We start from the raw sequence: 26,944 nt of genomic DNA on the forward strand, positions 1-26,944 counted from the left end.
ACAATTACATTTCTTTAATTAAAAGATTTTCTATAATTTTCTCAAACTCTTGTCCTTGACCGAGGAGCAGCTGCACGCTGGGATAGAGAAAGCACCACCACTGCAGACTGCTTTTACAGAATAAGATCAATGCTGTTTAACATTGGATATCGGCTCCCTCTTTCCTGGAAGGTGTAGCTGTCATCACAAATATTGGCTTGAATAGTAAAGAGTGTAATCTCTGTGGTCTGAGTCCATCAGGCTGGCTACATTTCAGAAGAGACCTAAGGAGAGAATCATGGAGAAAATGAACCACATGCCAGACTAATAAGCTGATCTAACATCTCCATCAAGTGAGGAAAAAAGAGGGAACAATGGAAACTCCTCAGGTTCTTTGGAAGGAAATGATCAAATCTTTGCAGCTGCATTGTTTCTGTGTTGGAGAGGTCAATCAAAACTTTCAGGAAATTGGATCTGACTGGTGGAATGTCTTGGCCTGCCCCCTCTCACATGACTGAAAGGTCATCACGAAATAAATAAAAGATAAATAGCTTCATGGGAGAATAAACAGATTTCTGTTTACGAGCAACTGAAACTGAAGTGTCACTGTGAGAGCAGCAGAATCCGATAATGACGGAAGAAGAACATGAAATCCTTCTGCAAAGCCAGACTTACTTCAAGTGGGGTCGGCTGCAGATGATCATGTGTGCTCTTGTTATGCTGGCATGGCACCTAATTTCAAACAGACCCCCAAACAAGCTGAAGACAGGCAGGTTTTATGCAGGTCTATACCTCCCTCATGTGGCCAATCCAAGCAGATGTAAAACCAGACGAATCCACTCTGATTAGACCCTGACAGGCAAAGATACATTCTGCTGAAATTTTGTTGTAAAAACTTCATCAAAACATATGGATTTAGTCAAAGTCCTGTTCATTTTACTGAAGCACTCTCAGAGGAGATGCAGCTTCCACTCCAGTGGGCCATTGGATTCAAAGTGACAATATGACAACGAAACATGGTTAGGAACATTCACACTGTTATAAAACACAGTCATAAAATACGCACAAAAATAAACTTCTACAACTTCACACCCTCAGGCAACAAAGCAGCAGCTGAACTGTCACATTTTAAACACACTAACGCCCCCTAGTGGCTCCGCTTGGGAAACACTGAAGACTTGAAAAGGAAATACACAGTAAGACACAGAGACAGCATAAAACAAGCCACGCTGCTTCACCGTAAGGAATGAACCTGTATTATCATTACGTCAACTTGAGTCCTATATGTAATGAGCATATGATTATTCGTAATACATGTCAACATGTGAATTCATACTAAGTAATAAACATATATACTTCATGTGTCAATGTATATGAAGTAACATTTTGCAACTGATCATATAAGGTCATATGTGGAAAAAAACCTTTATACATATAAGGTTATTATATTATATATCATATAATTATACGATGCATTTTAATGTGCAAGCAGCATTTTGATATTGAGACACACTGGAGCAAATATAAACAACTTAAAATACTGTTGGATTGTTTCCTCTTTAACATTAAATTGTATTTAATTAATAAGCTCATCATTGTTTTTTTTATTTTATTTAAAACGTCCATTTGTAACCGGCAATTGATCCTCATATATTTACATTTCTATTAAATTCTATCTCTATTTCTTTAAAGTACAATAATTGTCAATGAATAGAAAAGTAAAGTCGAAGAATAAAAAAAACATAAAATGGAAAAACTCAGATACAAGTATCAGATAAATTTATTTAGTTGCAAACTTCGACAGTGAGAGTCATGCAGCGATCACAGGATCACAAGCTACATTCATGAGGTAATAATGTGCACGGGAGGCGTTGAAGGAGAAGCTGGAGATGAGGGAGACGACACACAACTGCACGCAGGCCAGTGGAAAAAAATTCAAATGTAATAAGCTCATATGTAGACACAAAAAACAAAAACAAAAACCAAACAAACATACAAACGATAGAGTCCAAAATAATAATAATAAATAAAAAAACCCGACAATCCACAAAAAGGTAAAACACTGAGCATTATAACCGAGTCTAGGCCTTGATATAAACCGTCAGTACGTGAGTGAACGCCGTTGGGAAGATGTCCGACTTGAAGGCACTGCCATCTGCAGATATGGTATCATGTGTCTTAGTAGACTTACTGGAAGTCACTGCCTCTGGTGAAATGACTCAACATTACTCCGCCTACGTCCTCTGCTCTCTCCGCTGGAAGTTTACCTTACCCACTGTAGACTCGGCTGTACTTTCTCTTTTAAATGCCGTAGATAAATGATAGATGAACACATTTGTGCTCTATTTCAGCTTCTTGTTTCGGCCTGGAGATATACACAGGCTGCAGAGTGCACGTTTCTCGCGCTCTTTAAATTATCTATAAAGTGTATCTGACAAGACAGACCGCTCTATATACAAGTGTGTGAGCTGAAGACCGGGCTAGTTATCAGTTTTCGTTGTGCTTTTGAGGAATACCCCACATGCAAAGTCTCCATGTATGACCACATCGCTGAACATCAGCCCTGGTGTTAACTACATGCAGTATCTCGGTCATGTGTGAACTTGAACGTGAGGGCAGGAAATAAAGCGCGCACCTCAGTCTGGTGGCACATCGTGCGTAACAGGGAAGTGAAATGAGCTTAACCCGCTTTCTAGGCTGTTAAAAGTTGTCCTCGCCCTGTGTGAACTACTCCGCGCTCTAAACTCACTTCTCCTCGGTCGAAACGACGGTAAATCTCCGGCTTTTCTGGGACAACATCAGCGTTAAAGTGAGAGATGGAGGGAGGAATATGTTGAGTAGGATACTCGGACAGGCGGAGTACTTATGAGACAGAAGAGGAGGAAGAGGCGTCGGACCAGAGCATTTTTCAATGTTATGAAATCTCCTCTCAACTGAAGGTAAGAGTTCATATATTTGTTTTACGGCTCAGGTATTTATTTGTTAAACACTGGGGCCTGCGGTTGTTGAGGCCTTGTTTAGTTCTGCATTATAGATTGTCTGCGTCCCTGTCATGTTTTGGTTACAGAGAGTGAAAAAAAAAAACAGGCTGTTGCAGGCCCGTGTGTCGACCTGAAATGGCCTTATATCCTCCTACCGTTTGGCAAACCATTAAAGGGATCATGTCAATTTTTTCACTATCACCAAAACCCCCTGTTTTTATCAAAGCTCTGGTTTTGCTTTTTAATAACTGTCTTGACTTTTCAGGAAACAATAATGTACATTATGTAACGATCAAAACAGCAGCAATATTGCCTTTATCAACTTGGTTCCTCCCTCCATGTCCTTTGCCCAACTTCACAATACTGTACTGCAATATCTGTCTTGCATGTGCATGTTAATGTGTGTATGTGGCATTAAACCAGCGCTGATTGAGCTAATTTTAAGATAATTTTAATATGATCTGAAATACAACTCATTCCATGTCATAGTATTTGCAGCCCAGATAGCATATAATGCATATTATATCCCAGACAAACACAAACACTTTATACAATGTGTGGCTGCATTCAGGTCCAGCTCTGTGCCCTATAGGCCACATTAGAATTTGGTGACGACAAGAAGACATACCTCCGTATTACTGAGTTTTCTCCTCCTCCTCATCATTTGTCTGTTTTCGTCCTCGTGCACCTGAAGGCTCCAACATTTTCATTACGAAATAATATGAGCTCATGATAATTGAATCATCCCTCTGGCTGATCCAATGTAGCAGCTGCCATCAGTCAGCCAGCGTTACATCCTGGACTTGGGCTGAGTGAGGCACATTACATATGAAACTGTACCCATCATCCCCCACTTTCAGTGTGCAGTGTGCACAGTACAGGTGCACTGCAGGGCAGGTGAAAATTTGAGAGAGGCAGCAGTGTTTGTTATGTTTATTATTGTCATGTAAAAAAGGCTGCCTTTGTCGATAATGTTGTTACTGTAACCATGATTAATAAAATTATGTAAGAGGCATTCTCGCAGCATCTCCCCACCCCTGACTGTAAGTGCCCTAGGCAAATGCCTATTTTTCCTATGAGCTGGCCCCTGACTTCTAGCAGTGCTGTATTTAATGAGGGTATTATGCATCCTGATTGTAAAAGTGAGGTGTTGATACTAACAACAAGTTAACAAATAAGGGCAGCTGTGATATTCCCTGACATGCACAACTCCGACTGGCAACGATCCAGTTTTCACAGAGCCAACGCGGAGAAAACATCCGCTACATGTGCGACTTGATGTCCTGGTCACTAGAGGCAGTGGCTGTGAGACAGGTGAACAGAACCTGTATATCAAATGCTTCCTGATCATAAAATTATAGCTCACACTGAGCAGCCACAGCTGGTTCCCAAGCAACCAGTAATCTTAGAGGGATCCATTTTCCTCGCCAACAACTGCACCGTAGCTCCCACACACCATGACACAGCAGTGGGGAAGTCTTTTGCTTTCTCTTTGAATCATATCAAATCAAAAAGTTTGTTCAATTATTTTCAGTTCAATGTTGATCGTCCATATATTCATTAAAAAATGTGCAGTATATATGTTTACACTTAAAGAAAATAAGGAAAGAACCATGTTGTTGATTGTGTTCTCGGAGGTCTTCCCATTTGTTTAGTTTATTTAGCTAACATTGTCATTGTCCGTACTACTGTTAATCCTGTCTAAACTCTTTATTCAACATGTTTGTATTGGAAGAGGAATATGTCTGATTTTGGATTATGTAAATAAAGTTGACTTGAGGCACGTACACTGCCAAGGGAGCATGATGTGGTGATCTCACCCAAAATTTAGGAAAGTGTCAGGACATGAAGAGATTAAAGTGAGTGCACAGCCCTTATGTCCAAAGGCTTAGTGTTAGCTATAGATAGAGGCAAATATCAATTAGGTCGGTGTTGTGTAACAGTCCTCTTCGGTCTTCCTTGATTTTCCTTGGTAATGGGAGGTTTTAAAGACGGGCTTCTGAAAGGTGAATATTAGTAATTGCCACGCTGGCAGCTTACTGTACTTTCCTCTGTTCCCCTAAAGCAATTCTACAGAACTTTACATTTACTTCATCTGCTTTTATATTGTGTTGACATAATTAATCATTGTGGCTATAACAGCAAGTAGGGGAAAAGCTGACCAAGCTGACATCGTCAGATATCTTTTGTCTTTTACTGTTAGGTGTGATATAGAAACGCATCAAATCTTCATATCTGAGAAGCAAAAAAATGCTTGATGGCAGCAGACTCCCTCTCTCTCTCCCTCTCTCTCTCCCTCTCTCTCTCTCTCAGCAATAAAATGACCGCTGCTTTGATCTCAATAAGTTACGGCTGCAGTGGAGGATTTTGATTGTCATCAGTCAGTTAATCCCTTGGTCGAACAATTGTCAGAAAAAAAATCGCAAGTTCCAAAAGTCACAGGTGATGTCTTCAAATGACTTTTTGCTCAACCCACGGGAATTGTTGGGGATTCCTCCACCTTCTTTTCTGGGAGTAGCGTTGGAAAATGACCAGCTTTGGTTTGTGCAGTGACTTCAACTGCACAACCTGACATGTGATTTGCCTCACTTGGTCCTATTTATTTAGCAACAGTGATGTGAACATCTGTTTCTTCCCACTTTGCTCTGTTTAGTGAGAGTCTGTTGAGGATGTAACATCACTCTTTTTATCACTCTGAAACAAATTTATGATTTTTGAGCTACATAAACAAAACTGCTGTTTGTTAGTGACAGCGTCCCTTGACGTGGTGCCACATCTGGATGCCAACAACTAGATGTAATTGATTTTCCTCTTGAAATTGAATGCACCAGTTGTGTCACAGTTGCATCTGTTGTGCCTGAATGAAATATTAGACATTTGTTTTATACTTCTCTTTTTGTTTCGATTGAACAAGGAAACGTACAAATAACATTGTCATTGTAAGAAAACATAGAAGCCTGACTGCCCATGCTTTTTTACAATGACAGTTATAAAACACATAAAGGTGTAACATACAAGATACAAGTTTTCTATCTTTTCAAAATCGCGTCTTGTTACAGTCTGATCATGGAAAAAGCTATGGGAAGTAAATGATGTCAAGCCAGGAGTTATTTCTTTCCAGTAATGGCTTTGCTGCCTGCAGCACTTCATATCCAAAATAGGTGTTGACGCATATTGTCAAGACAATGCGTGCCAAAAGATGTCCACTGGGTCACGTAGTTTATGCACCTCCAGTTTGAAAGGACCAGAATATATGATAATGATTTCCTTTGTAAAGCTGAGCATGAAGTGACCCAATGTAAAAATACTCAAATACAAATTACTTCTGAAGTGTTTATTTTCCTTCAGTAACTGCTCAGTAAAATGGGGATTTGCTATGATCTAATGTCTTGGCAACAAAATCAAGGCCAAAACTCTCCCAGCCTCATCTTAATCAGTAACATTGCTTTATATTGACAGAAAGATGGATGTGGATATCCAAAACAAAAACAAATTGTAGCTTGACCTGGAAACTCTGGTCTGCCAATAAATTACATAAATATTTCACATGGCATTTTGCATTGGGAGGGGGAGAGGAACGATGTTGCATGATTTGAAATGGAGTTGCTGCAGACGCTTGATTTTTGTGGGTTTGTGAGGCCCAACATTGGAAAACTTGGAAACTGTTGTCAATGATTTCGTCAGTGGCCAGATAAAAGGTGGTGCTGTGACAAGAGGTAACCCAAAAGACATTCATTATTTGAATAAACATAAGTAAAACACAACATATGATAGAAGCTAATTTTGAATATTATACCATTGGCATTGATTGGCTTGTCCATTGGTTGGGAGGGCAGCCTTTGTGTACCCACCAAGGCCAGGCGAATGTATACGAGGAACTGTTGTTGTATTTTGCAGAGGCAGTGGTGCATTTTCTTTTATGATTGCAGGAAACTGCCAGATGTTTTTGGAAAGCCTGCAGGACCGATAGGCCAAATACGTGCGACTCACACTGGGTCGTCGGCCAACACACTAAACTCCAACGTAGCGAGCACAGCTATAAAAACCACCGGCTCCAGGGAAGTCTACAGTTATAAATTGTTGCATAAAACACAACTTACTGTGAGAGGGAATGGTGGCAGCAGCAGGAGGATGACAGAGTTCATATTTGGTGTATTCTTATAAATCTGAATGCACATGTTGATACATGTTTTTGGAACCAATCCAAACCACACAATCAATCATTTCAAAAAGACAGATCTACATTTCTGTCCGTGGTAGTTTTGCACCTCCGCTTGTTTAGTGCTGATGCTTCTCTCTGAGCACTTTATTTGAAACACCTGCACAACTGCTTATTCATGCAATTATCCAATCAGCAGAAGGCCAGTCCTGTGTAGCCCAGATTAGAAATCTGCATCGAATTCTGTCAGTGTCGTGTCGCTAGTGGCTACCAACTGACTTGTACAGCGCGGCTATTATGACACTTCACTTTTATAACCTTGTCATTATAACACCACTGATGTGCTATTGTCTATATTGTTGGTATTGTCGACGTAGCTAAACCTTAATGTAGGAGCCAAAATATGTTTTGCTTATGTTTATATTTGCTTGGGCTGCATGTATTGCGTCACTTCCGTAGATTGACACATGGGTGTGGTTTTCCCTTCTTTTACCTGTTCACTTGGGTGGCGGCGGGAGAGTTAGACAAAGGGAGTTGGTAGCGCTCCCTTTGGGAAACCACACTCAATCTATGGAACTGACACAATACATGCAGCCCAAGCAAATATAAAAAAAACATATTTTGGCTCCTACACTTAACAAAGCAGAACCACCATCTATTCCATCATCCTCTCTAAACCGAACCAAAGAGTTTTACACTCCTATGGGTTGTATTATTGTTGCCATGACAACGAAGGTCCGGTGTGCCTGCTGCTGGTATGTTCTAATGGGTCATATCCGAGGGTAGGGACAATCAACCTACATGGTCAGTTAGGTTGGAGGACTTGTTGGGCTCGCTGTATTGAATTTATCAAGTTTTCAGGTTGCATTACCTGGGAAAATAAAGGCAGGTCTCCTACAGGAAGGCAACTCCTTTTTTTTACACTTCAGTTTTTGTATAGATTAAACAAGATATAATGTTTTAATCAGTCCGTTTTAAGAGTTTTAGATGGATTTGTTACAGTTGGACCTGGCTCTAGCTTCATGTTTTTAGCGACATGTGAGTGGTCGATCTTCGTAACTTCCAGCAATGAAGCCAATAAGCGTATCTCCCAAAAATGTCAGACCGCTCCTTTAAGGGGGATTTCTTCTCAGCAGTTTCCTTATTACTGATTGGATCCTTAGACAGTGAAAGACCCAAGCTATAAACTACACATGTGCTGAAAATACTCAAACAATCTTTACTGAGCTTGAGCAGGGTCGTTTATTACTCTGTATTCCTGGCAGACAAACAGGGTTTAGTTTATCCTCAAACTTTAAATGTTAGCTGGATCCCCACATTCCTTGTTTAGTCTAACAGGTGTGATGCAATACTGAGTTCCTTCAATATGACTCAACAGTTACAAAGAGTTGCTCAATGTTACAGAAAGATATCGTGACTTACTATGAGGATTTTCTTAGCTCAGGGCTTTTTACTTTCTTTTTTCTTTTTCTTTTTTTTGGCACTTTTCAAAAGCACATTGCTTGAACTGAAGGAACAATGTTATCTGTTGTGTAATGAAGTCCAACTCCGATCAGGAAACCACTTTCAAGTTACATAATGACAACCACTCAGACAACACAGAGATATCCAAGCTTTCAGATACAATGAAGGTCAAAAGGATCTTCAACACAAGTGATACCAGTGGAATACTCGACACATTCACAAGTAGAGGGATTAATGGTCTCACCTTCACGTTACCACAACACAGCAGTGAAGTGGTGAAGTTTAAGAAAAAGTTCCTGGACCGAATCTTTGTGGTTCTCTCCACAAATGGGAAGCCAATAAAGCCCACCCAACATACTTGCTTGTTGTGATCTTATGTAAGACATCTTGTCTTTCCACAGCTGTGGCAAACATGTTTTCCAAATTTGTACTTTGATTTCGGTTCTGTTTCATTTCAGTGCATTACATGTTCCTTCACTAGGATGAACATGGGGGCTGTAGTTGATTTTTTATTTTGAAATAATCCCACATTGGCCGTCTGACTGCTGTACTCACATACCAATTGTATCTTAATTGGTGGTTAAAAATAGTCCCAAACAACTGAACTATTTTCTCCTGTTTGGATCCCTGGCTGATTTAGGAAATTGCTGAGGCTTTTTTTCCCCACTCCTCAAAATACAGTTTTGTTTCAGTTCCCCTTTAAGTTGCTTTAAGGTTAGAAAACCCATCTTATTCTACACTCTCACTATCACATACAGTATATTCTATATCAGCTTGTTCCAGCTTGAAGCTTTGAGGTTTACACTGAATGGCACATTTAAACCCAACACTCCATGTTTTTTTTATGGCTACATCATTCATCAAATATAGAATAAATACTCTTAATTATTCTTGTTCATCACTTTATACTCATTTCTTCTAAATTCAAATTGACATATTTGGTATTTTTGGAAGCTATTACAAAGTGATGTTTGTACTGGATGTCCTGCCAGCGTGACAATGGGGTAGCAGTGGTTAAAAATGAAACTATATATTTTGAAGCCATTTTTTAAAGATAGTTTGAAGGAATCTGCTTGGGGCTGAGTAGGAAGCGGGAAAGTGAAAAGGAAGTGGGAAAGTAGGAACATATAGAGAGACAGACTAATGCATTATTGCGTTTGTTCTTTTTATGGGATTTGCCTATAATAAGAAAAATATAACACCGGTTTATTCTTTAATGCCAATGTGTTGTTTGATCAAAAAGATGTCCTGTTTGGTTCCTCAGCACTTGAAAAATGTCGTAAAAATGAATAGTCGTGCATAATGTCATTTCACTCTGACCTTTGCAGCCCTGCTTGATCATGGCCCAGTGGCTACACATGTCCCAGCTGATCCAGTGCCTGTCTGATGAGACTGTCAACAACCTTTATCCCCCGTCCGCCTTCCCCATCGAAGTCAGACATTTTTTAGCTGAATGGATTGAGTCCCAACGATGGTAAACACAAACACATGCACGCACAGTGTACATTATGCATGCTGAAGTTTGAGACGTTACTCAGCATTTTGTGTGCTGGCTCATATGTGGCCTTGTGTGTGTGGGTCTGTATGTGATGTGTGTGTACATTTACATGCACATATTGCGTATGCATGTGCATGTGTGTGTGTGTGTGTGTGTGTGTGTGTGTGTGTGTGTGTGTATGTGTGTATGTGTGCGCTTACAGGGACGACTTTGTGCTGGAAAAGGTGGAGCAGGAGAGCCAGTCTCGAGCTCTGTTGGACCAGATCATCAACATGCTGCAGTCTATTGCTCAGCAGAATGCCAACGTGGTGGACAGGATGAAGCTGATGCAGATCAGCAGGAACATGGTAGGGGGACTCGGAATAGGGTTTAGGTTCCTCCCTGATAACACAGTGCACTATACCTGCAGTTTGCATTTGCAGTTTAAGACAGGACGATGAACAAGAAAATATTCTCGAGTAATGCGAGGCGTTTGTGGGCTGTAGGAAAGGTGAGAAGTGCCCACAACTTACCTTAAGTCTTAAGTTCATGTTGATAAATACCAAAAAAAACCAAAAAAGAATGTCTTTGTCTATTAGAAAGTGACAATAACAGTACAAACTTCCTTAAATATGTTTGTGCCAACCGGCTCCAATATAGATGCAGACAAGTTGCTGCTAGAAATGTATTGTCTATGACATCAACTGAATAAATCACTGCATACTAGTAGCTGCATGGTGGTATCAAAGACTGTTTTCTGATTTAATGATACATGTGCTTTGTTATTACAGACTATGTTTCAACAGCAGCCTCTACAGTTTGGAGTGATGGTCAGGGACATCCTCAGGAAGGAAAGGGTTCTTCTTGGCACGGTACGAACCTTATCAAAAAATACTGCAGATTTCATTACAAACCACAGACACACGGGAGAAAGGTGAAACCAGTCCTATAACGAAGGACTATAACAGTGGTTTGATTACATGCTTGGTGGACAGAAAACTTTACATATATAGACTGATTTCCTAACTCCTCAGTATCCTTTGGTTTTGGTTCATTTCAGTGGTCGGTGAAAATGAGTTGAAATTTGCCAGCTTACACATCACATGTTACATTTTAAATGAAGCTTTTCAGACCCAAAGGTAGGACTCAGACACAGAGACAGGTGAATGGTGTAACAAAGGCTGTTTATTGGAGAATTTAGGAAGAACAGTTTAAGGCCTGGCCTGGGATCAGTGGAGAGCGGGACGGGCTCCAGAGTAGAGGACTGGGCCGGACCGGAGGAAGAACACAGAGCCAGCTGGGTAATGGATCTCAGGCCGGGGCGAAGATGAACCTGAAGCACAGGAAAACAGTAGTTAGGCCGGAGACACAAGCAACACAACGAAACATGCAAAAAGTAGAGCTTTGCCGTAGCGTGGGACGACATGTGTGAACGGACGATCTGGTGAACAATGGTGGTGTGAGGACAACTGTTTAGGTACCGCAGGGGGCTTGTTGAGTAGATGAGCTGATCTGAAGCAGATGAGCAGGATGTTTGTTGGGAGCAGGAGTCCAGAAGTCCACGCTGAACAAACACACACACCCACGCACGCACACACACACACACACCCACGCACGCACACACACACACACACACACACACACACACACACACACGCACACACACACACACACTGACAAAGACAAACTGGAGAATGAACAAGAAACATTCCCCTTCTTTGTGGTATATGTGTACAGAGTAGTTAAATGTATTCCTTTATTAACTCTTGTAGTTGGCTTTATTTTTCAACAGTTCAACAGAGAGTCAAACTCTCTCAGTGCTTTTGATTACTGACTCACGGCTTTAATTCCTGCAGTGAGATTGTTTCTTCCTTTCTGATATTGTTTGGTGGAGAAGATTCTTTCATGACAACGCAGTAACATCTGGCTATATACAAAGAAGCACAAATTGATTCACTTATAAATTGAATGAATTAATTGTTTCATTATGGTCGAAAATCAAAACCAGGGGACAGACAAGAAGCAAACAGATGTTATCAAAAGGCAATTTCTCAAATCCAGACTGTCAGAGGATCCTTGAACGTGAGCAAGGACAAAGAACTGTGTACTGTGATAGATTACCTAAATTACATAAAGCAAGTCTGATTTGATTTTCATCCTTCAGTGAAATTACCTCCCTGAAAATGTCTGAGTTTCAGAAATCTTTGGGAATAAGATTTATACAATTTGTAGTAAATCAAAAAAAACATCAATATGGCCATTTTAGTAAAAGAAATACCTTCATTATATGCATTTGTACTCCTTCATATCTGAGTCAGAGCTCTGAGTCATATTTTCTTAGATTCAGTGTGTCTTACGTTTCTTGTCCCTTGAGAGTAAAAGCCCATTAATCCACATAGAAATCATAGAAAAAGAAGACGCTCCTTTGTCCAGAACTTGCCTGGGAACAGTCACGTTTTGAAGCTTTCTTCAGTATCAAAGTAATCCAGTGATAGCTGTCTGGACATCTGTGGGTACCTTAGAAACAGGAACTGCTAATAGTTAATTCAGCATACTTTTATTGGTGCCATTTTGTCAAGTTGTAGCCCACAGCTTCCTGTTTACATCCTCCAAAGCCCCCAAACTATGGGTCAGGGTCAGACAAAGTTGAAGTTGCCTCATTGTTGTCTGGAGGGAAGCCCACTGTATCAGGGCCTTTGGGAATCCCTGATGTAGTTGTCTATTTTGTTTTTGTTATACTTCTTCTTCTGAAAGTATGTAAATAGATTCGGTCTCGGTTCTCGGGGAGAAATAGATCTTACTACCATACTATAGCAGCTGGGACTCCAGCACTAACAATGTAAGTTTGTTAAGTACTGTTTTCATGTTTGCAGCCCACTCAGATCCCCAACCCTCCACAGTACCAACAGTACCCGAGTACAGAGTCCTCGTTCCCCAACATGCAGGATGTAGACCACCTGGTTCTGAAAGTGCTGGAGGTCCAGGACATACGACAAAAGATGCACCAGCTGCAGGAAGAGCTCAACTGGGAGAGACAGAACTATGAGGGTTTACAAGGTGAGACACACACACTATATACTATGAGCTTACATCAGCACCAACCCACAGAAGAACTGGACTACAGTTATTTTTGTTCCTCTTTTTCATACACATAATCTTTCATTCATGATTTCAGTTTTATTTTCTAAGCTTTAGCAGCCATTTTTTTTTTTTAGAAGTAGGCCTCTATTTTATGACTAACGGGGTGTGGTAGGACCCAATTGCAGCACAACCAAACATGTGAATAGTTGGTAATGACTTTTATTAATGAACCAGCAGAGATATTGCACACAGGTGGGTATTGGGGATGGAGGAAAGGGTCTGGGGCCGGGGCTGGACATGTTGTTGAGGGGGCAGAAGGATTGGAACCAGGTAGGAGCAGGCAGGCGGGTAATCAGAGTCAGACGAAGGATCGGGAAACCAGCAGGGAAGCACTCACGTTGCGACGTCGGAGCTGGAGAACGCCAAACAGCCACAGGGACAGGGACAGGGACAGGCAGACGGGGACCAGGAAGCGCCCAGGCAGAACTCGTGGTCGATGACAGAAGGCTGAGGCGTTTACCGGGGCACAGACGGGGCAGGATGGAGAGGGACGAGCAGAGTCGATACAGGGAAGTCAGTCTGGAGATGAACGCTGGAAAGTCTAGCATGATACTAAGAACACTCTGGCAAAGAGCGAGTGAACCGGGGATGCAGATATACTGGCCTGTTTGGAGATGGAGTGCAGGTGAGGACAGTGAGGCTGATAGGAGGTGTGGCAGAGTGGAGAGTGGGACAGAGGCATAGCAGGCTGTGACAATGACCTCTTCAGTTTCTCTTCAGAAACCTATTTAAGTGAAGATTTAGTTTAGTTTGGGGAACAAAAGTGTACTCATAAACAACACTGGACAGCTCAGTCCTAGAGCTGAAATGATTGATTGATTATTCCATCTGCATATAATATTAGTCATTCACCATTTTTCAGAGGCTGCCTGGGAAACTGCAATGTGAAGTTTCTGCAATAGTGAAAATAAGCTTTAGTTGCAGCCTTATTTCTTTTATTATATTATTGTATTATTATTTTACCATGACTTCTGATTGGCTGCATTCTATTTAGGGGAGGGGCTTCCAGAGTCTTGGTATTGTGCATGCTCACTCACTGACATGGCTTATGTGTCTTCTTCAACTCTTCAACAGGAGGACAGGAAATTCAGAATCACAGAATTTTAATTCTTTGGATAAAAGAGAGTACAAAGTACAAATCTCAGTGTTTTCCCTACCATTGTGTTGGGGACAAAATATTTTATTTAGCCTATGTTTTTCCAAAAAATTATTCCCTCTAAAACCAGTGTTGATTACATGAACTTCACAGTTTCACACTTGCTGAGAGATTTTTGTGTAGCAGAGCCATTGTTATTCTTTTATATTATATGTTTGTTCTTTTCCTGCTCTGACAAGGGTCAGTGGCCTAACGTCCTGTTTTGCATATAGTATTATAAAGTCACATGTATAATCAGAACATGAGGTGCCCACTCAGTACTGTCAAAAGAGAGTAGAGTACTACTACTACTCCCACAGCCATTTTTGCATTCTTCATTCTGCTATGACATTTCCTACATAAAACTTTAAAAGTGACTTACACTGAAAACGGCTCACATGGAAATCCCCTGCTCCGCCTACATACTATTTAAGGATAAACAGTGTCCTCCAATTTGCAAACAAAATAAAAGGATGTGTGTATAAGAAAATCAACAGAGAGAATTTGACTTTGCATTTCAGTCTGTTTCAATCTGACATACATGAACTATTTTCTCTTTTTTTTTAATCTTTAAAAATCTTTTAAATCAATGTACAGTGCAAGTACTGAAATACTATATCAGCTGTAGATATGTTATGTATGTTTTTGGGCTTGTATTGTCTGGGACATCTGGATTGTTCACCTGTTGTTCAGTCAAACCTGTTTTATCCATCATGGTTTAGTAAGAGGTTTGTATTTCCCGTCTTCTGTTTCTTAATTGTCAGTCTCAATAATGACAGGAAGGTGGCATTTACGTCACAATGTCAATGTCCACATGCAGCAGAGAAATTATACTTTATCTTTCTTTTTAAGGTCATACAGTAGTATCCTGTAGCACACAAAGGACTCAACATATATGATTTTATTTGTTGTTTGAACAGGGCCAATCCAGCCGAACGGACTGGATCCCGCAAAGTCAGAAATCCAGAAACTCCAGAGCCACATCCAGCAGCTGGAGTACAATGTTAAAGCCATGGCCACGGTGAGCTCGGCGATGGCTTCTGCTGCCAGAGCCGACATTACTGGCACCTTTAAGGAAACGTGTTTGTTTTTTTAACATACATTTCCGAATTAAAGTTGTGCTGTATTCAAACAGTGTCGAAAAATTTGCCATGTAGAAAATTGCTCTAAGGCCAGAGCCTGATGTTTTTACTAGTCTGATGCTAATCGTCACACTTGTAATGGCAAATATCTGTAGATTCTTCCCCCAGTACAAGATTTTTTTTTCTTTATCTGTCTGACATTATAAACTTAATCCCTCTGGATTTTTTAAATGTTGCCCAGGCAAAATGAACAAATGGTAGACAATATCTTAGCTTTTTTTAACTTTCATACGATTCGTTTCATCGACTAAAAAACTTTATAAACTAAAACAACCCATACATAAATCACACAGTCTAATGTCAATTTGAAACGACTTGAAAATATTTTTGTATTGGTTGTTGTAGAAGCGTTTCCAGCTGCTGCAGGAGTGTGTGGACTGTTTGGACCAGTGTCAGACTCGACTGGTCACCAGGCTGAAGGCGTGGAGGTGGGAGCAGCACAAGGCCACCATCGGGCATCCCTTTGACGAAAACCTCAACCCCCTGCAGACCTGGTGAGGTGCACCCCACGCCACTTGTTCCCTTTTGGACTGACTGCCTCTGTGTCGCATAAAAGCACACACTTAGTTAAATATTATTATTATTATTCTTCCCTAACGTCCAGAGCCTGCTTGGCGATCAAGAGAGAGTTCAGGAGACAGAACCATTCTTCACATCTTGTTCAGGTCTTCCTGCAGCTGGATCAAGGCTGCTTTTAGCCTGGAGGTTGCCTGAATTAGCTCAAGTTATTTTTGGACTGGGCCAGTGAAGTTTGGACTTTGGAGCTTTCTTTTAATCCGTCTGTCTCCTTCTTCTTCTTCTCTGATCCAACTTTGAGTTATTTGATGTTTCAACTTCCCTAGCTCATTGATGAAGGAAAGCTTTTCTTTCTAAGTTTTCTAAGTTGGTAGTCTTTACAGACTTTGTATTGGTTTCTACCACAGGCTTTGCTTCCATTTGCATAGCAGACTGTCCTTTTGTTTTCACTGCAAACTGTTGTGTGATTGTCGCTGTCAATCTGAGTTTACTCGACGACTTGATGATATCATCTGAGGCAGAGTCCTCTGTTTATTGTCTTCTTTCCTCTCTTGTTTGCTCTTTTAATTGGCCTTCTCTGGAATGGATGACCATCTGTTCCATGGATTTTTAGCTAGGACTTTAGGTCAACCACCTCTTTAAGAGCTGTTGTTCTCCAGGGGTTGATGAATTGAGGTCTGTGGTTTGGCTCACATGCTGTTTCTTTAGTACATCAGGGATTTTCCCTCTCTCCTTCTCCCATAGACGGAAGTTGTGGATCAGTCCCCTCTTTCAGTGACGAGCTCTGAAGACTTGTCCTCTGTGTTGAGGACTTCACTGTGCTTTACCAGGAATGCAGGATGAGATTATTTCAGCCTACACCTCCCTGTTACACTGTTGTTGTAACATTTATATTTAAGTGTAGTATCCTGCTACATTGTGTTTGCATATTGTTTTTTTGACATGCATTTCAGTGAACAAAGATACAGTACATCTTGAAATACGGGCTGGTTGTGTTATCGCTGGTGTGAAGTAACTTTTGCATTAACATGGAGAAGTTTACAGTTTGGTAAGGTGTGGAAATGGTTTGAGTAGTCCTTTCCTTGAACCTCTCAGGTCTGCTGGTGTTTAGTGAGTAGCCAGGTGGCAATATGTTATTAGCCAATCGGAGATGAGTAGTGTTGGCAGTGTTGGGCATGAACACGATAAACAAACGCGTTCATTGAACATGCTCATGTTTTTGGTGAATGGTGAACTGAACCTTTCTGTTTGCAACTAATAAGAAAAGAGAACATGAGCACCGTTAACTCTCACGAACCAGATGGTGGCGGTAATGCACCAAAAAGCTGTTTGCCAACCGCCAAAAAATATCAGAAGAAGAATAAATGTGTTTTACAGCGGCACCCGAAGACTTACGGCACCCGGCGTGTCTGGTGGTATTTTTTTTCCCACTGGATGTGGGCAAAGACTTAACTCCTACCCTTCTTCTGGTTGGCTGATAAGCCCTGATTTTCTTACCCTAACCTTAATCATCACTCTTCATGCCTAAACCTAACCAACCCAAGGTAATGAGAGGCAGGGTAGGAGCAGATCTTTAATTTAGGTAGGAGCAGAATTACATTTTTAAGCAAGATTTTTAAACACATTCTTTAACATATACTCATAACATATATAATATATATCCACTTGGTTTTCTTGGCTTTTGAAAGTGTCTCTGTCTGTGACTCTGTACACATTAATTAATTTACAGAAATTAAACATATAAATTACACAGTCTACGACGACTTAAGACTAAAATGAAAACTGTTATTAGCTTATCAACATCATGGGAGGAAGCCATATTGGAGGTCAGATTATTACTGTTAATGCAACACAAAATCATATGCTTTACTGGTTCAGGTAATTGACTTTCCATCTCCCTCCCTCATTGTCTTTGTTTATTTTTTCCATTAGGTGTGAGCAGCTGCTTGGGGTGAACGGGAAGCTGAGACAGGAATTGATGCTAATAGTGGAATCAATTCCAGAGCTCCAGGAAAGGCTGGGGCAACTTCTGCAGGTTCTGATTCAAAGGTAGGACAGGCGCACTGATTCTGCCCCATGTGTTTTCATATGGAGAACTGTGAAAGAAAGCCAATTCATTTAATATACAAACAGCAACAAAGACGTTTCATGCATCTTTTCCTCACTTGTGTCACTGATGTCTCCTTCAGCTCTCTTGTGGTGGACAAGCAGCCACCTCAGGTCATTAAAACTCAGTCAAAGTTCTCCACCACCGTGCGATATCTGCTGGGGGAGAAAGTAGCTCCCGGGAAGCCTGTGGTGCTGAAGGCACAAATCATTAATGAATTGCAGGCCAGGAACCTGGCCAGTGTACCCGGGTGAGTCATATATACAGTACAGCATCTTAATTGGTTTTCATGGTATTCAGTACTTTTTTTTACCCGTAGTATCCTTTATACTTAGCATGAGTGTTTGTGGATTTGTTCTGTTAATTACTCCAGTTGTTCCTTAATTGAACTAAATTTTGTCGGTAAAACTCTTAATTAAACCATTAGCTAAGCACAAAGTCAAAGTAAGATTAACTAGTCCAGACCATTAAAGCTCCATTATCCTACTTTATAATTAAAGTCTGCTGTGTATTGCTCGATGTGGAGGGACCTCAGAATCTGCTATTTAAGACTAAGGACACTACAGTAGTTGGTTTTGGTCTTCCAAAGGTACATGTTTTTGTTTTGGCAGGTGTTATAGAAATAAAGTGGCGGCTAAGACTCAGTGCCGTGTATTTCTAATTACACATATACATATATAGATGGAGGAATAAATTATTGCCATTGAAACTCTCTGCTATGTTGCCTGCAGTGATAATGTCGGGGAACTGATCAACAACACCGCCATCCTAGAACACAACACGGCCAGCAAGAGCACGTGTGCCACCTTTAGGAATATGGTATGTACTTGTCTTGATTTACCAGCCTAGATTGAATTATTGTTCCGTTTTATCATCGTATGTAAACTTTTATTTCGGTTCAATAGTCCATCAAGAAGATCAAGCGAGCCGACAGAAAGGGATCAGAGTCTGTGACAGAAGAGAAATTTGCTCTCCTGTTCTCCACAGAGATCACCATCACAGGCTGTGACACTCCGTACAGGATACAGGTTTGGTCCTTCACATGTTTCAACCCTACATCCTGTTACTGTGTTATATTGCGCTGTACATAGTTGCGTCTGATTTTCTCTCATATCATTTGTCGGCACACAAGCTTTGTTAAATGGCTTCAGCAGCGATAGGCTACACTGAGCTTAAAGCTAAAATATATGTTTCACTTTTTGTAACAAAACAAAACGCAAAACATTTTTAAGATTTTATGTTTAGTGTATATCTTCAGTGGGAACATGACTAAGAATAAATTATTATGTCATTGATTACAGACGATCTCACTGCCCGTGGTGGTCATTGTCCACGGAAGTCAAGACAACAACGCTCTGGCCACCATCATATGGGACTGTGCTTTTTCTGAACCAGTAAGTGATTACTTTTCACTTCACTTCACTTTTTTTTTTTTAACTTCCTATTATGTTCTGCCGCTTTTTATGACCTATTATCAGTGACAACGTTTGTCTCTCTGTGCTGTTGTGAATACAGTAACTCTATTTTAGTCAGACATCTCAAGCTCAGCACAGCAGGGAGGGTGGAGGAATGATAATAGCACCACGCCCGACTCCCCACACGGGAGCATAGGCTACAAAACCCACAGGTGGCTGCTGGGGTTGAGGTGGGCCTTAGGAGATGCAATATATGAAAGTGACTATGCTCGATTCATGATATGAATGCAATACACAGGTTCAGCTTGTGGAGAAGTTGGTCCTCAAGTTGTTTTCGATAATAATTTGAATTGAAATAAGCAAATGTCCTGCACCCAGTTAAGAAGCTGAAACTGAAAAGGGACTTGCACAACAATGAACTACTCCAAGAAACACAAGCTGAAGCCTTGGGCCCTCACAGTCCCCTGACTTGAACTTGCGGCTAGATCTTAAACAATGCTGTGTGTGCAACCCAAACTAAAAATGTCTCAGATGGTGATCTGCAGGAAGAGTGGGTGAAAACTCCTAAATCAACAGCAGAAAGACTCTTAGCTGCTACAAAATGTGTTTGCAAGCTGATATCAGACTTCTTTTTAAACATAACAATATTGAATGCAAAAAGGAAAATACAAGGATGAGAGAATGACAGAAGCAAAAACAGAGATTAGATTCTATCAATGTGAATCATCTTTATGAAGCATAGATAGGAGGTAGGTCCTGGTCCCCCTGAGTCTAGACGCTGGTGTCAGTGGCGTTAAGCCAGCAGACTGTTGATGGAAACTTTCAGCTGAGCCTCCGTGAACATCAAGTGGTAGCAGGGAGGTGATGGGTTGTCTAATGGTCGGTCTGAAAGACAGAATGACTGAATTGCAATGATATTTAAAGAACATGGAGGGACTGACTAACTCTGAATAAAGGCAGAAAATGAAGGAAAAGATTTTCGTTATTGAACTGTAGCCAAAGAAACGTGGTGTGTTTACAGATGGGGATACATTTGATCATTGCAGTGTCTATAGTAGTAACGAAGTGTTAGTATAATTCAGAAAGCTCTGTTGTGAGAGTGGCTGTAGACTAAACTGTTGAACAGGAGCTCAGAGGTTCCGATGTTAATATGATAGATAGTCAAACAAGCTGACACTTAAATCCAGTGTTTTGAGTTGAAATATTAAGACATTTTGGGAAATATGCAAACAGTCTTTCTGGTGGAGATTTAGGTGACAAGATCCATACTTCTCTCTAACTGTCTCAAATATGAAGCTACAGCAAGGGATATCAGTGACGGCTGCGATACATTTAGCTGCTTCAAATTTCAGTAACAATGGCTCTGTTCCATCAAGTTTCCCTGTAATCTGTGACAGTGTGGCAGTGAGTCGACATGCACAATATCAGGACCCTGAAAGCAGCTAAATGGTATGCAGTTGTTTGTAATGTTATCAGTTACACTTGTGCTTTTCCTACCATGACAAATGTCTGTAACTGAGTTTCCATAAAGGCAGAAATACTTCTGCCGGATAATCACAGTCAGAGACGACGGCCATGTTTACATCCCTTTATATAATTTAAACCTCTACTGGAAACCTACTCAGCACTTAACTCTCATAATACTCAAACATGCAAACTCATAAACATCTTATCCATAAAATATGGTTTAGAGCTTGACCAATCTAGATTATTGAGCTGAAAGTGAACCACAGACTCTCATTAATGTCCACACAAGCTCTGTTTGTTTCCTGTTTGTTTCCTGTTTGTTGTTCTCTTTGCTTCATCAAGTCCAAGTGTTGACTGGAAATAGTCTGATGTGAGCTGCAAGACATCAATCGATTTTTTTTAAATGCCTTACCACTCAAAACAAAATGTACAATGTCTGCAGTAAACTTTTCTTCTCTCTTTTCAGTTCCTGCCACTGACATTGTACATGCAAATCAGTGTTCTCGCTCATGTCAGCCTGTTTGTTGTTGTCATCAGGACAGAGTGCCGTTCGTGGTGCCCGAGCGCGTGCCCTGGAGGATGATGTACAGCACTCTCAACAGTAAATTCACCTCCGAGGTTCAGACGCAGCACAATCTGGACCACTACAACCAGCACTTCTTGGCCCAGAAGATATTTGACAAGCCTGACTTTGCCGATGACTTCAGCAACATGATGGTTTCCTGGGCCCAGTTTAATAAGGTACGCTCGGGTGTGTGTCGTTTTGCGCAGACATACAGAGACTGACATACGCTCGTATCTCACTGTGGCTTTCAACCTTACAGGAGGTTCTCCCGGGTCGACCGTTCACATTCTGGCAGTGGTTCGAGGGAGTGATGGATCTGACCAAGAGGCACCTGAAAACCTACTGGAGCGAAGGGTGGGGAGGCTCTACTGCTATTTCAGTAGTTAATATTAGCAATCTACTACAGGGGACAATGATAACAGGTGTTTACAATGTTTTGCTCCATTAGGCTGATATTTGGTTTCATTGGGAAGCAACATCTACACCTGATTCTCAAAGACAGGCCCAACGGGACATTCTTGCTTCGCTTCAGTGACTCTGAGATTGGAGGCATCACCATCGCTTATGTGTCTGCTTCTGAGAGTAAGTGTTGGTGTGGCGCCAGTTTGGATTTGATTATGTTTAGTTTAGAATTCTTCCCTCAAATTCTTCTGTTTCAAGTTTGTTACACTCAGCAAATGAAGCAACATCAGCACGGCTGTGATTCAGTCGTAGGTACAAGGTCGCAGGCCGCAGCGCCACGAGTTTAATAAGCAACCACAGATTATGATTTGTTTGTCTATTTCATAATTCATTTAGCTACGCCAACAGAAATTGTTCCGCCACATGACTGATACTGGATTGTTGCTAAACAACACATGAACATTGTCCTGACCTGCACAGTGCACACTAGCTTGCTGCTTTGTCTGAACGTTACCTCAGGTGTGCGCTGAAATATCCAGGTTTCCTCCCTTCATCCTCTTCTGACGACCAGATGACATTTAATTCAAATGTTATTTCTGGAAAAATATTCATCTTTGCAAAGTTTGTTACAATCTAAGATACATATTGACCGTTAATGTAACGCTAATTAACGATTAATAGAACACCTGAAAAGCCTAGTTCAAAGTCCCAATACAAAGTTTACAGACTTTGTATTGGTTTCTACCACATTTTCACTGCAGACTGTCGTGTGATTGTCGCTGTCAATCTCAGTTTACTCGACGACTTGAAGATATCATCTGAGGCAGAGTCCTCTGTTTTGTTGTCCTCATCTTCTTTCCTCTTTTGTTTGCTCTTTTAATCTGCCTTTTCTGAAATGGATGACCATCTGTTCCATGTATTTTTAGCTAAGACTTCAGGTCAACCACCTCTTTAAGAGTTGTGGTTCTCCAGGGGTTAATAAGTTGTGGTCTGTGGTTTGGCTCACATGCTGCTTCTTTAGTAGATAAGGTATTTTCCCTCTCTCCTACTCCCATAGATGGAAGTTGTCGATCAGTCCCCTCTCTCACTGACGAGCGGAGTGATACACTCTATATCAAATGACTTGGTCGGAACTAACTGTTGTATGATTCAGTGTTAACATGGTTCATGAGGGAAATCATACAGTATATTTTTTATGTTATTTTTATTTGAGGGAATTTGTAACCTTATTTTCACAGTCCCTGATCTTGCGCCTAAATTAAAACAGTTAGCATTTTTTATTTTTTTCATCTTTAGACCCTTCCAATACATTTGGACATCATTTTTAGTGGTATACATTACATTGTTGGACAGCCAGACATTTTTTAGAAGAAGAGGGAGAATATATTTTTAAGGTTTCTGTAGTGTACGCTGTCATGCATTGTACCTGGATTAGTTTTTACAACAGAGCATTGTTCTTAGAAATGGCCAATCAAGAGATACTTATGTTACATGCTGACATTATTGTAACGGTTTATAGATATAACAGTCTGCTATAGTTCTACATGGTGCTGGTGTCCCACAGGTGGAGCAGTGGAGGGTAGAGGGATAAAGTATGAATAAGTCTATGATTTCTCTCCCTCCCTCCCTCCGTATATCCACTGATACATCAAACATTTTTTTCTCCTAGATGGGGGCCTGAAAATCCAGAATATCCAGCCCTTCACCAAGAGGGATCTTGAGATCCGTAGCCTTGGTGACCGCATCCGTGACATCAATCACATAACACACCTGTATCCTGAATTTCCTAAACATGAAGTTTTCAAAAAATTCTACTCAGGTAATGGTCTTCATGCACAGAGTCAGTTTTATGATCTGAAGTCAATGTGAGAACGGGTGACTAACAGAGTTCTTCTTTTTTCCTCTGCTGCTGTGTGAAACAGAGCCTCAACCATCACCTGCCGGAGGTTACATCCCTGTGTCACTGCGCACTAAAGTGGGCATGTAAGGAAGTATTTATTACTAATAGACATTAGCGCCACATGATGCACTTGAAGTCATTTTGAGTTAAATGGAAAACATGACATGTTCATGTTTGTGTGTGTGTGTGTGTGTGTGTGTGTGTGTGTGTGTGCAGGGAAGCTGGATCAGCCACACCCCCACCTCCCATTATGGCCCCTATGGCTGAAAACCCTCACAGTTCTGTTACCTTCCCTGTGTAAGTGACACGTCTACACATTTTTCTCTTTCCCTTTATTTTTATACCATTATTCCCTGGTGATGTGTTTCCACCAGCTAGGGACCAATCATCTATCACCGGCAACATTTATATTGTGTTTATGTCTGCACATTTATGTTTGTCAACCTTCAGGGACCCATGAGATACTGTAGTTAATAAAACAGACTAAAGGTGAAACCCAAAATGTAGGAGGCATTTTTTCCAGTATATAAGTAAAAATGCCAAATTCCTATTTCTAAAGTCAACTGAAATGAAAAGACTGAAGCATACTAATTATATTCATATCACTGTAAAAATTAAAGACATTTGTTCTTAATCATTTAGAGCCACTGTCTTACACATTCTCCTGAAGCAGTATCATCATCTGTGAAAACTTTGGCCTTAAATAATAATATATACTGCATATAATAATAAAGTTCTGGGTTGTTTCAGAGGTTAAAAGTCTTTAAAGATTACGCTGCAATAGTTGTAGTTGTAGTTTACAGTTTATTGGCTTGGACTTTGGTCCTTTGTGTTATATTGTGTACTTACCTAACATTTTACATGCAATATCCTGTTGTGACATCATCTTCCAAGGTCTCATAAAAAAGAATTTTAGTAAGGTAACTCAAATATCTTCTTACTGTCATAAGAGCAAAATTATGTTTAATAACAGCACGTCAACTGTGTTGAACTACTCTCCACTGCTGTTTACTATTTTTTTTTCTCATAGGTTGAGAAAAAGCAAGTGTTATACATATTTATGCTGATATTTCAGACACTTTGAAATTATTTCACAGTGATTTCTTGACATCAAAAAGTCATGAGTAAAAAAAATGAAGCCTTAAATTTTTTACCAATGTCAGTCTTTTTACTCCAGAACATGCCACTTTTGAGTTCTTTGATCACGTGACTGAAGGAAGCTTGTATCTCGCACTGTTACTGGTTATTAATGAATCACCTGAAAGGTTCCTGTTCCTGCCGTTGCTTTCAGGCGTCAGTTCCAGCAGCCCTTCAGCCCACAAGAGTCCATCCCTCAAGACATCATGGAAACTGCAACTAACTCTGATGAGTTCAGCTCACCCTCTCCTGTTGTCTTCACTGAACTGTAGGTGTTTATCTTCATATCAGTGCATAAAAGCCATGCTGTTTGCTTTTTCCAGAAATAGTTTTACATAGTGTGTGTGTGTGTGTGTGTGTGTGTGTGTGTGTGTGTGTGTTGTCTAGTCCCGCAGGTAACAATATGGACCTAGATTTGGACAGTATTCTCCAGACTCTGAATAATTAGGAAGACTTCCCATCAAAGCTGTGTCTGGAGTACAAAGCAGGCGTCGAACAGAGACCAGAGTCAAACTCATCTGTCTTACCATCATGTGAGAGACAGTGCCATTGTTTGTGCAGACATTCTTCCTTCGCTTTCATCATCCCCATCCATCTACAGCTTCTGTTGCTTTTGATTAAAAACTTTGTGGAGACAAAATTTGATCTTTCTGGGACTCAGTGTGTTGAGCTGGTGAAAGGAGGAAATTCTTTTAAGGGCAAAGTAAGACTGTGAACAAACCAGACCGAAAAGTGCTATCATCGCTGTCCGCTGAGGATTTCTTTGTTTGGATTGCTTTCATTCGGGAACACAAGTGGATTACTGTACAGGTTACAGTGCTTTTCCAACCACAGCCAAACATGTGGAACATCTGCCAGCGTGCCGCTCATGGAAAGGTAAAGGTAACGGGACATCGCCGCTCAGTGGACAGTGAGCTAGTGGAGATTCTTTTTTTAGGCTGTGAAGCATATCGCATGTTATACTTTGTGCTTGTTACATATTTTTTTAGTCATGATGAGGCAAGCGACATACACTCAGCCTCACAGTATTGAACAGTATGCATGGTTAATGTCAGTCAGTGTTTGTGGCCCTAACCTGTTCTGTGCTATAGTGAGGATTAGGAACATGAAAGGAACAAAAAGCTTTTACATCACTGTTGAGTGGGGAAACTATTCCACATTGATTGACATTTACAAAGGAAGTGGTGATTATAATGGTGGTGGGAAATGCTCATATTATATATTACATTAGATGTATGTATGTATCCCAGTAATGGAGTGCAAATGTTACATATTACATGCTTCAGATATTTTATTTCTCATTTTCGATGCCCTAATGCACAAACAATAATTTTTTTGTGATGGAATCTGTCTTCAGTCTTCAGTGATAAAACTGGTAATGACCAAAAGATTATCCCCAAACCATCTGTCCTTTATTCTATTCAAGGTTCAGACTAGATGTTGCTTTATGTAACTAAATGAAGGTAATGCTGTTCGGAGTCTCATGTCAATGCGCCATTTCGATGTGTTGTAATGTTAAAGCTGTGTAATCTTAAGTATTGAAGCAGCTGTTCGGAATTAAATGAAAAGCAAAGAAGTCATTAGAACTGCAGTTGATAGGAAACATTGTGACTGAGGATACATTAACTTTGCTCTGTGTTTGATTTTCCTCTGATTTTAGCAGCTTTTATTTGCACCTGAATTTATATCAAAACCGGTCTTTCCCATAAACTAAGTTTTTGGTTTTATAAGAAGCTTTGCACTACCTACCATCACTGTCAATGTCGTGCATGTGATAATATAATAGCGTGTTAGAAGTAACATGCAGTATGTATAATAATCTTTTATATCATGTGGATCGCATTTGGGTAAATCACTCTGAGGCTACTACTACAATCCAAATAATCTGACAACTATGGTGGCAAGTAAAATCGCAATTTTTCTCAAAATATCAAAAAATATTTTTGTGAATTTATTT

The 26,944-nt window shown here is 40.5% G+C and overlaps 1 protein-coding gene and 1 long non-coding RNA gene across 2 annotated transcripts; one reads left to right on the forward strand and one right to left on the reverse strand.

Moving 5' to 3' along the window:
• On the reverse strand, positions 1-3,762 carry LOC147817898 (uncharacterized). The gene is made up of 2 exons (XR_015438559.1): positions 3,589-3,762; positions 1-263 (listed from the first exon to the last, which is right to left on the reverse strand). It is a non-coding gene; the product is annotated as an uncharacterized LOC147817898 (long non-coding RNA).
• On the forward strand, positions 2,251-26,925 carry stat6 (signal transducer and activator of transcription 6, interleukin-4 induced). Its single transcript, XM_023427470.2, has 20 exons — positions 2,251-2,918; positions 9,912-10,057; positions 10,284-10,428; positions 10,852-10,932; positions 12,934-13,117; positions 15,257-15,357; positions 15,824-15,972; positions 17,927-18,043; positions 18,184-18,351; positions 18,833-18,920; positions 19,007-19,129; positions 19,403-19,495; positions 21,521-21,724; positions 21,808-21,902; positions 21,997-22,130; positions 23,620-23,769; positions 23,873-23,933; positions 24,067-24,147; positions 25,142-25,255; positions 25,375-26,925. The coding sequence occupies exons 2-20, from the start codon at positions 9,924-9,926 to the stop codon at positions 25,433-25,435; spliced, it is 2,283 nt and encodes a 760-aa protein (XP_023283238.1). The 5' UTR covers positions 2,251-2,918; positions 9,912-9,923; the 3' UTR covers positions 25,436-26,925.
• The last annotated feature ends 19 nt before the right edge of the window (positions 26,926-26,944 follow it).

The sequence above is a fragment of the Seriola lalandi genome, unplaced genomic scaffold (assembly GCF_002814215.2).
Source record: "Seriola lalandi dorsalis isolate HSWRI2012SDOR001 ecotype SW California unplaced genomic scaffold, Sedor1 jcf7180002054861, whole genome shotgun sequence".
NCBI lineage: Eukaryota > Metazoa > Chordata > Actinopteri > Carangiformes > Carangidae > Seriola > Seriola lalandi.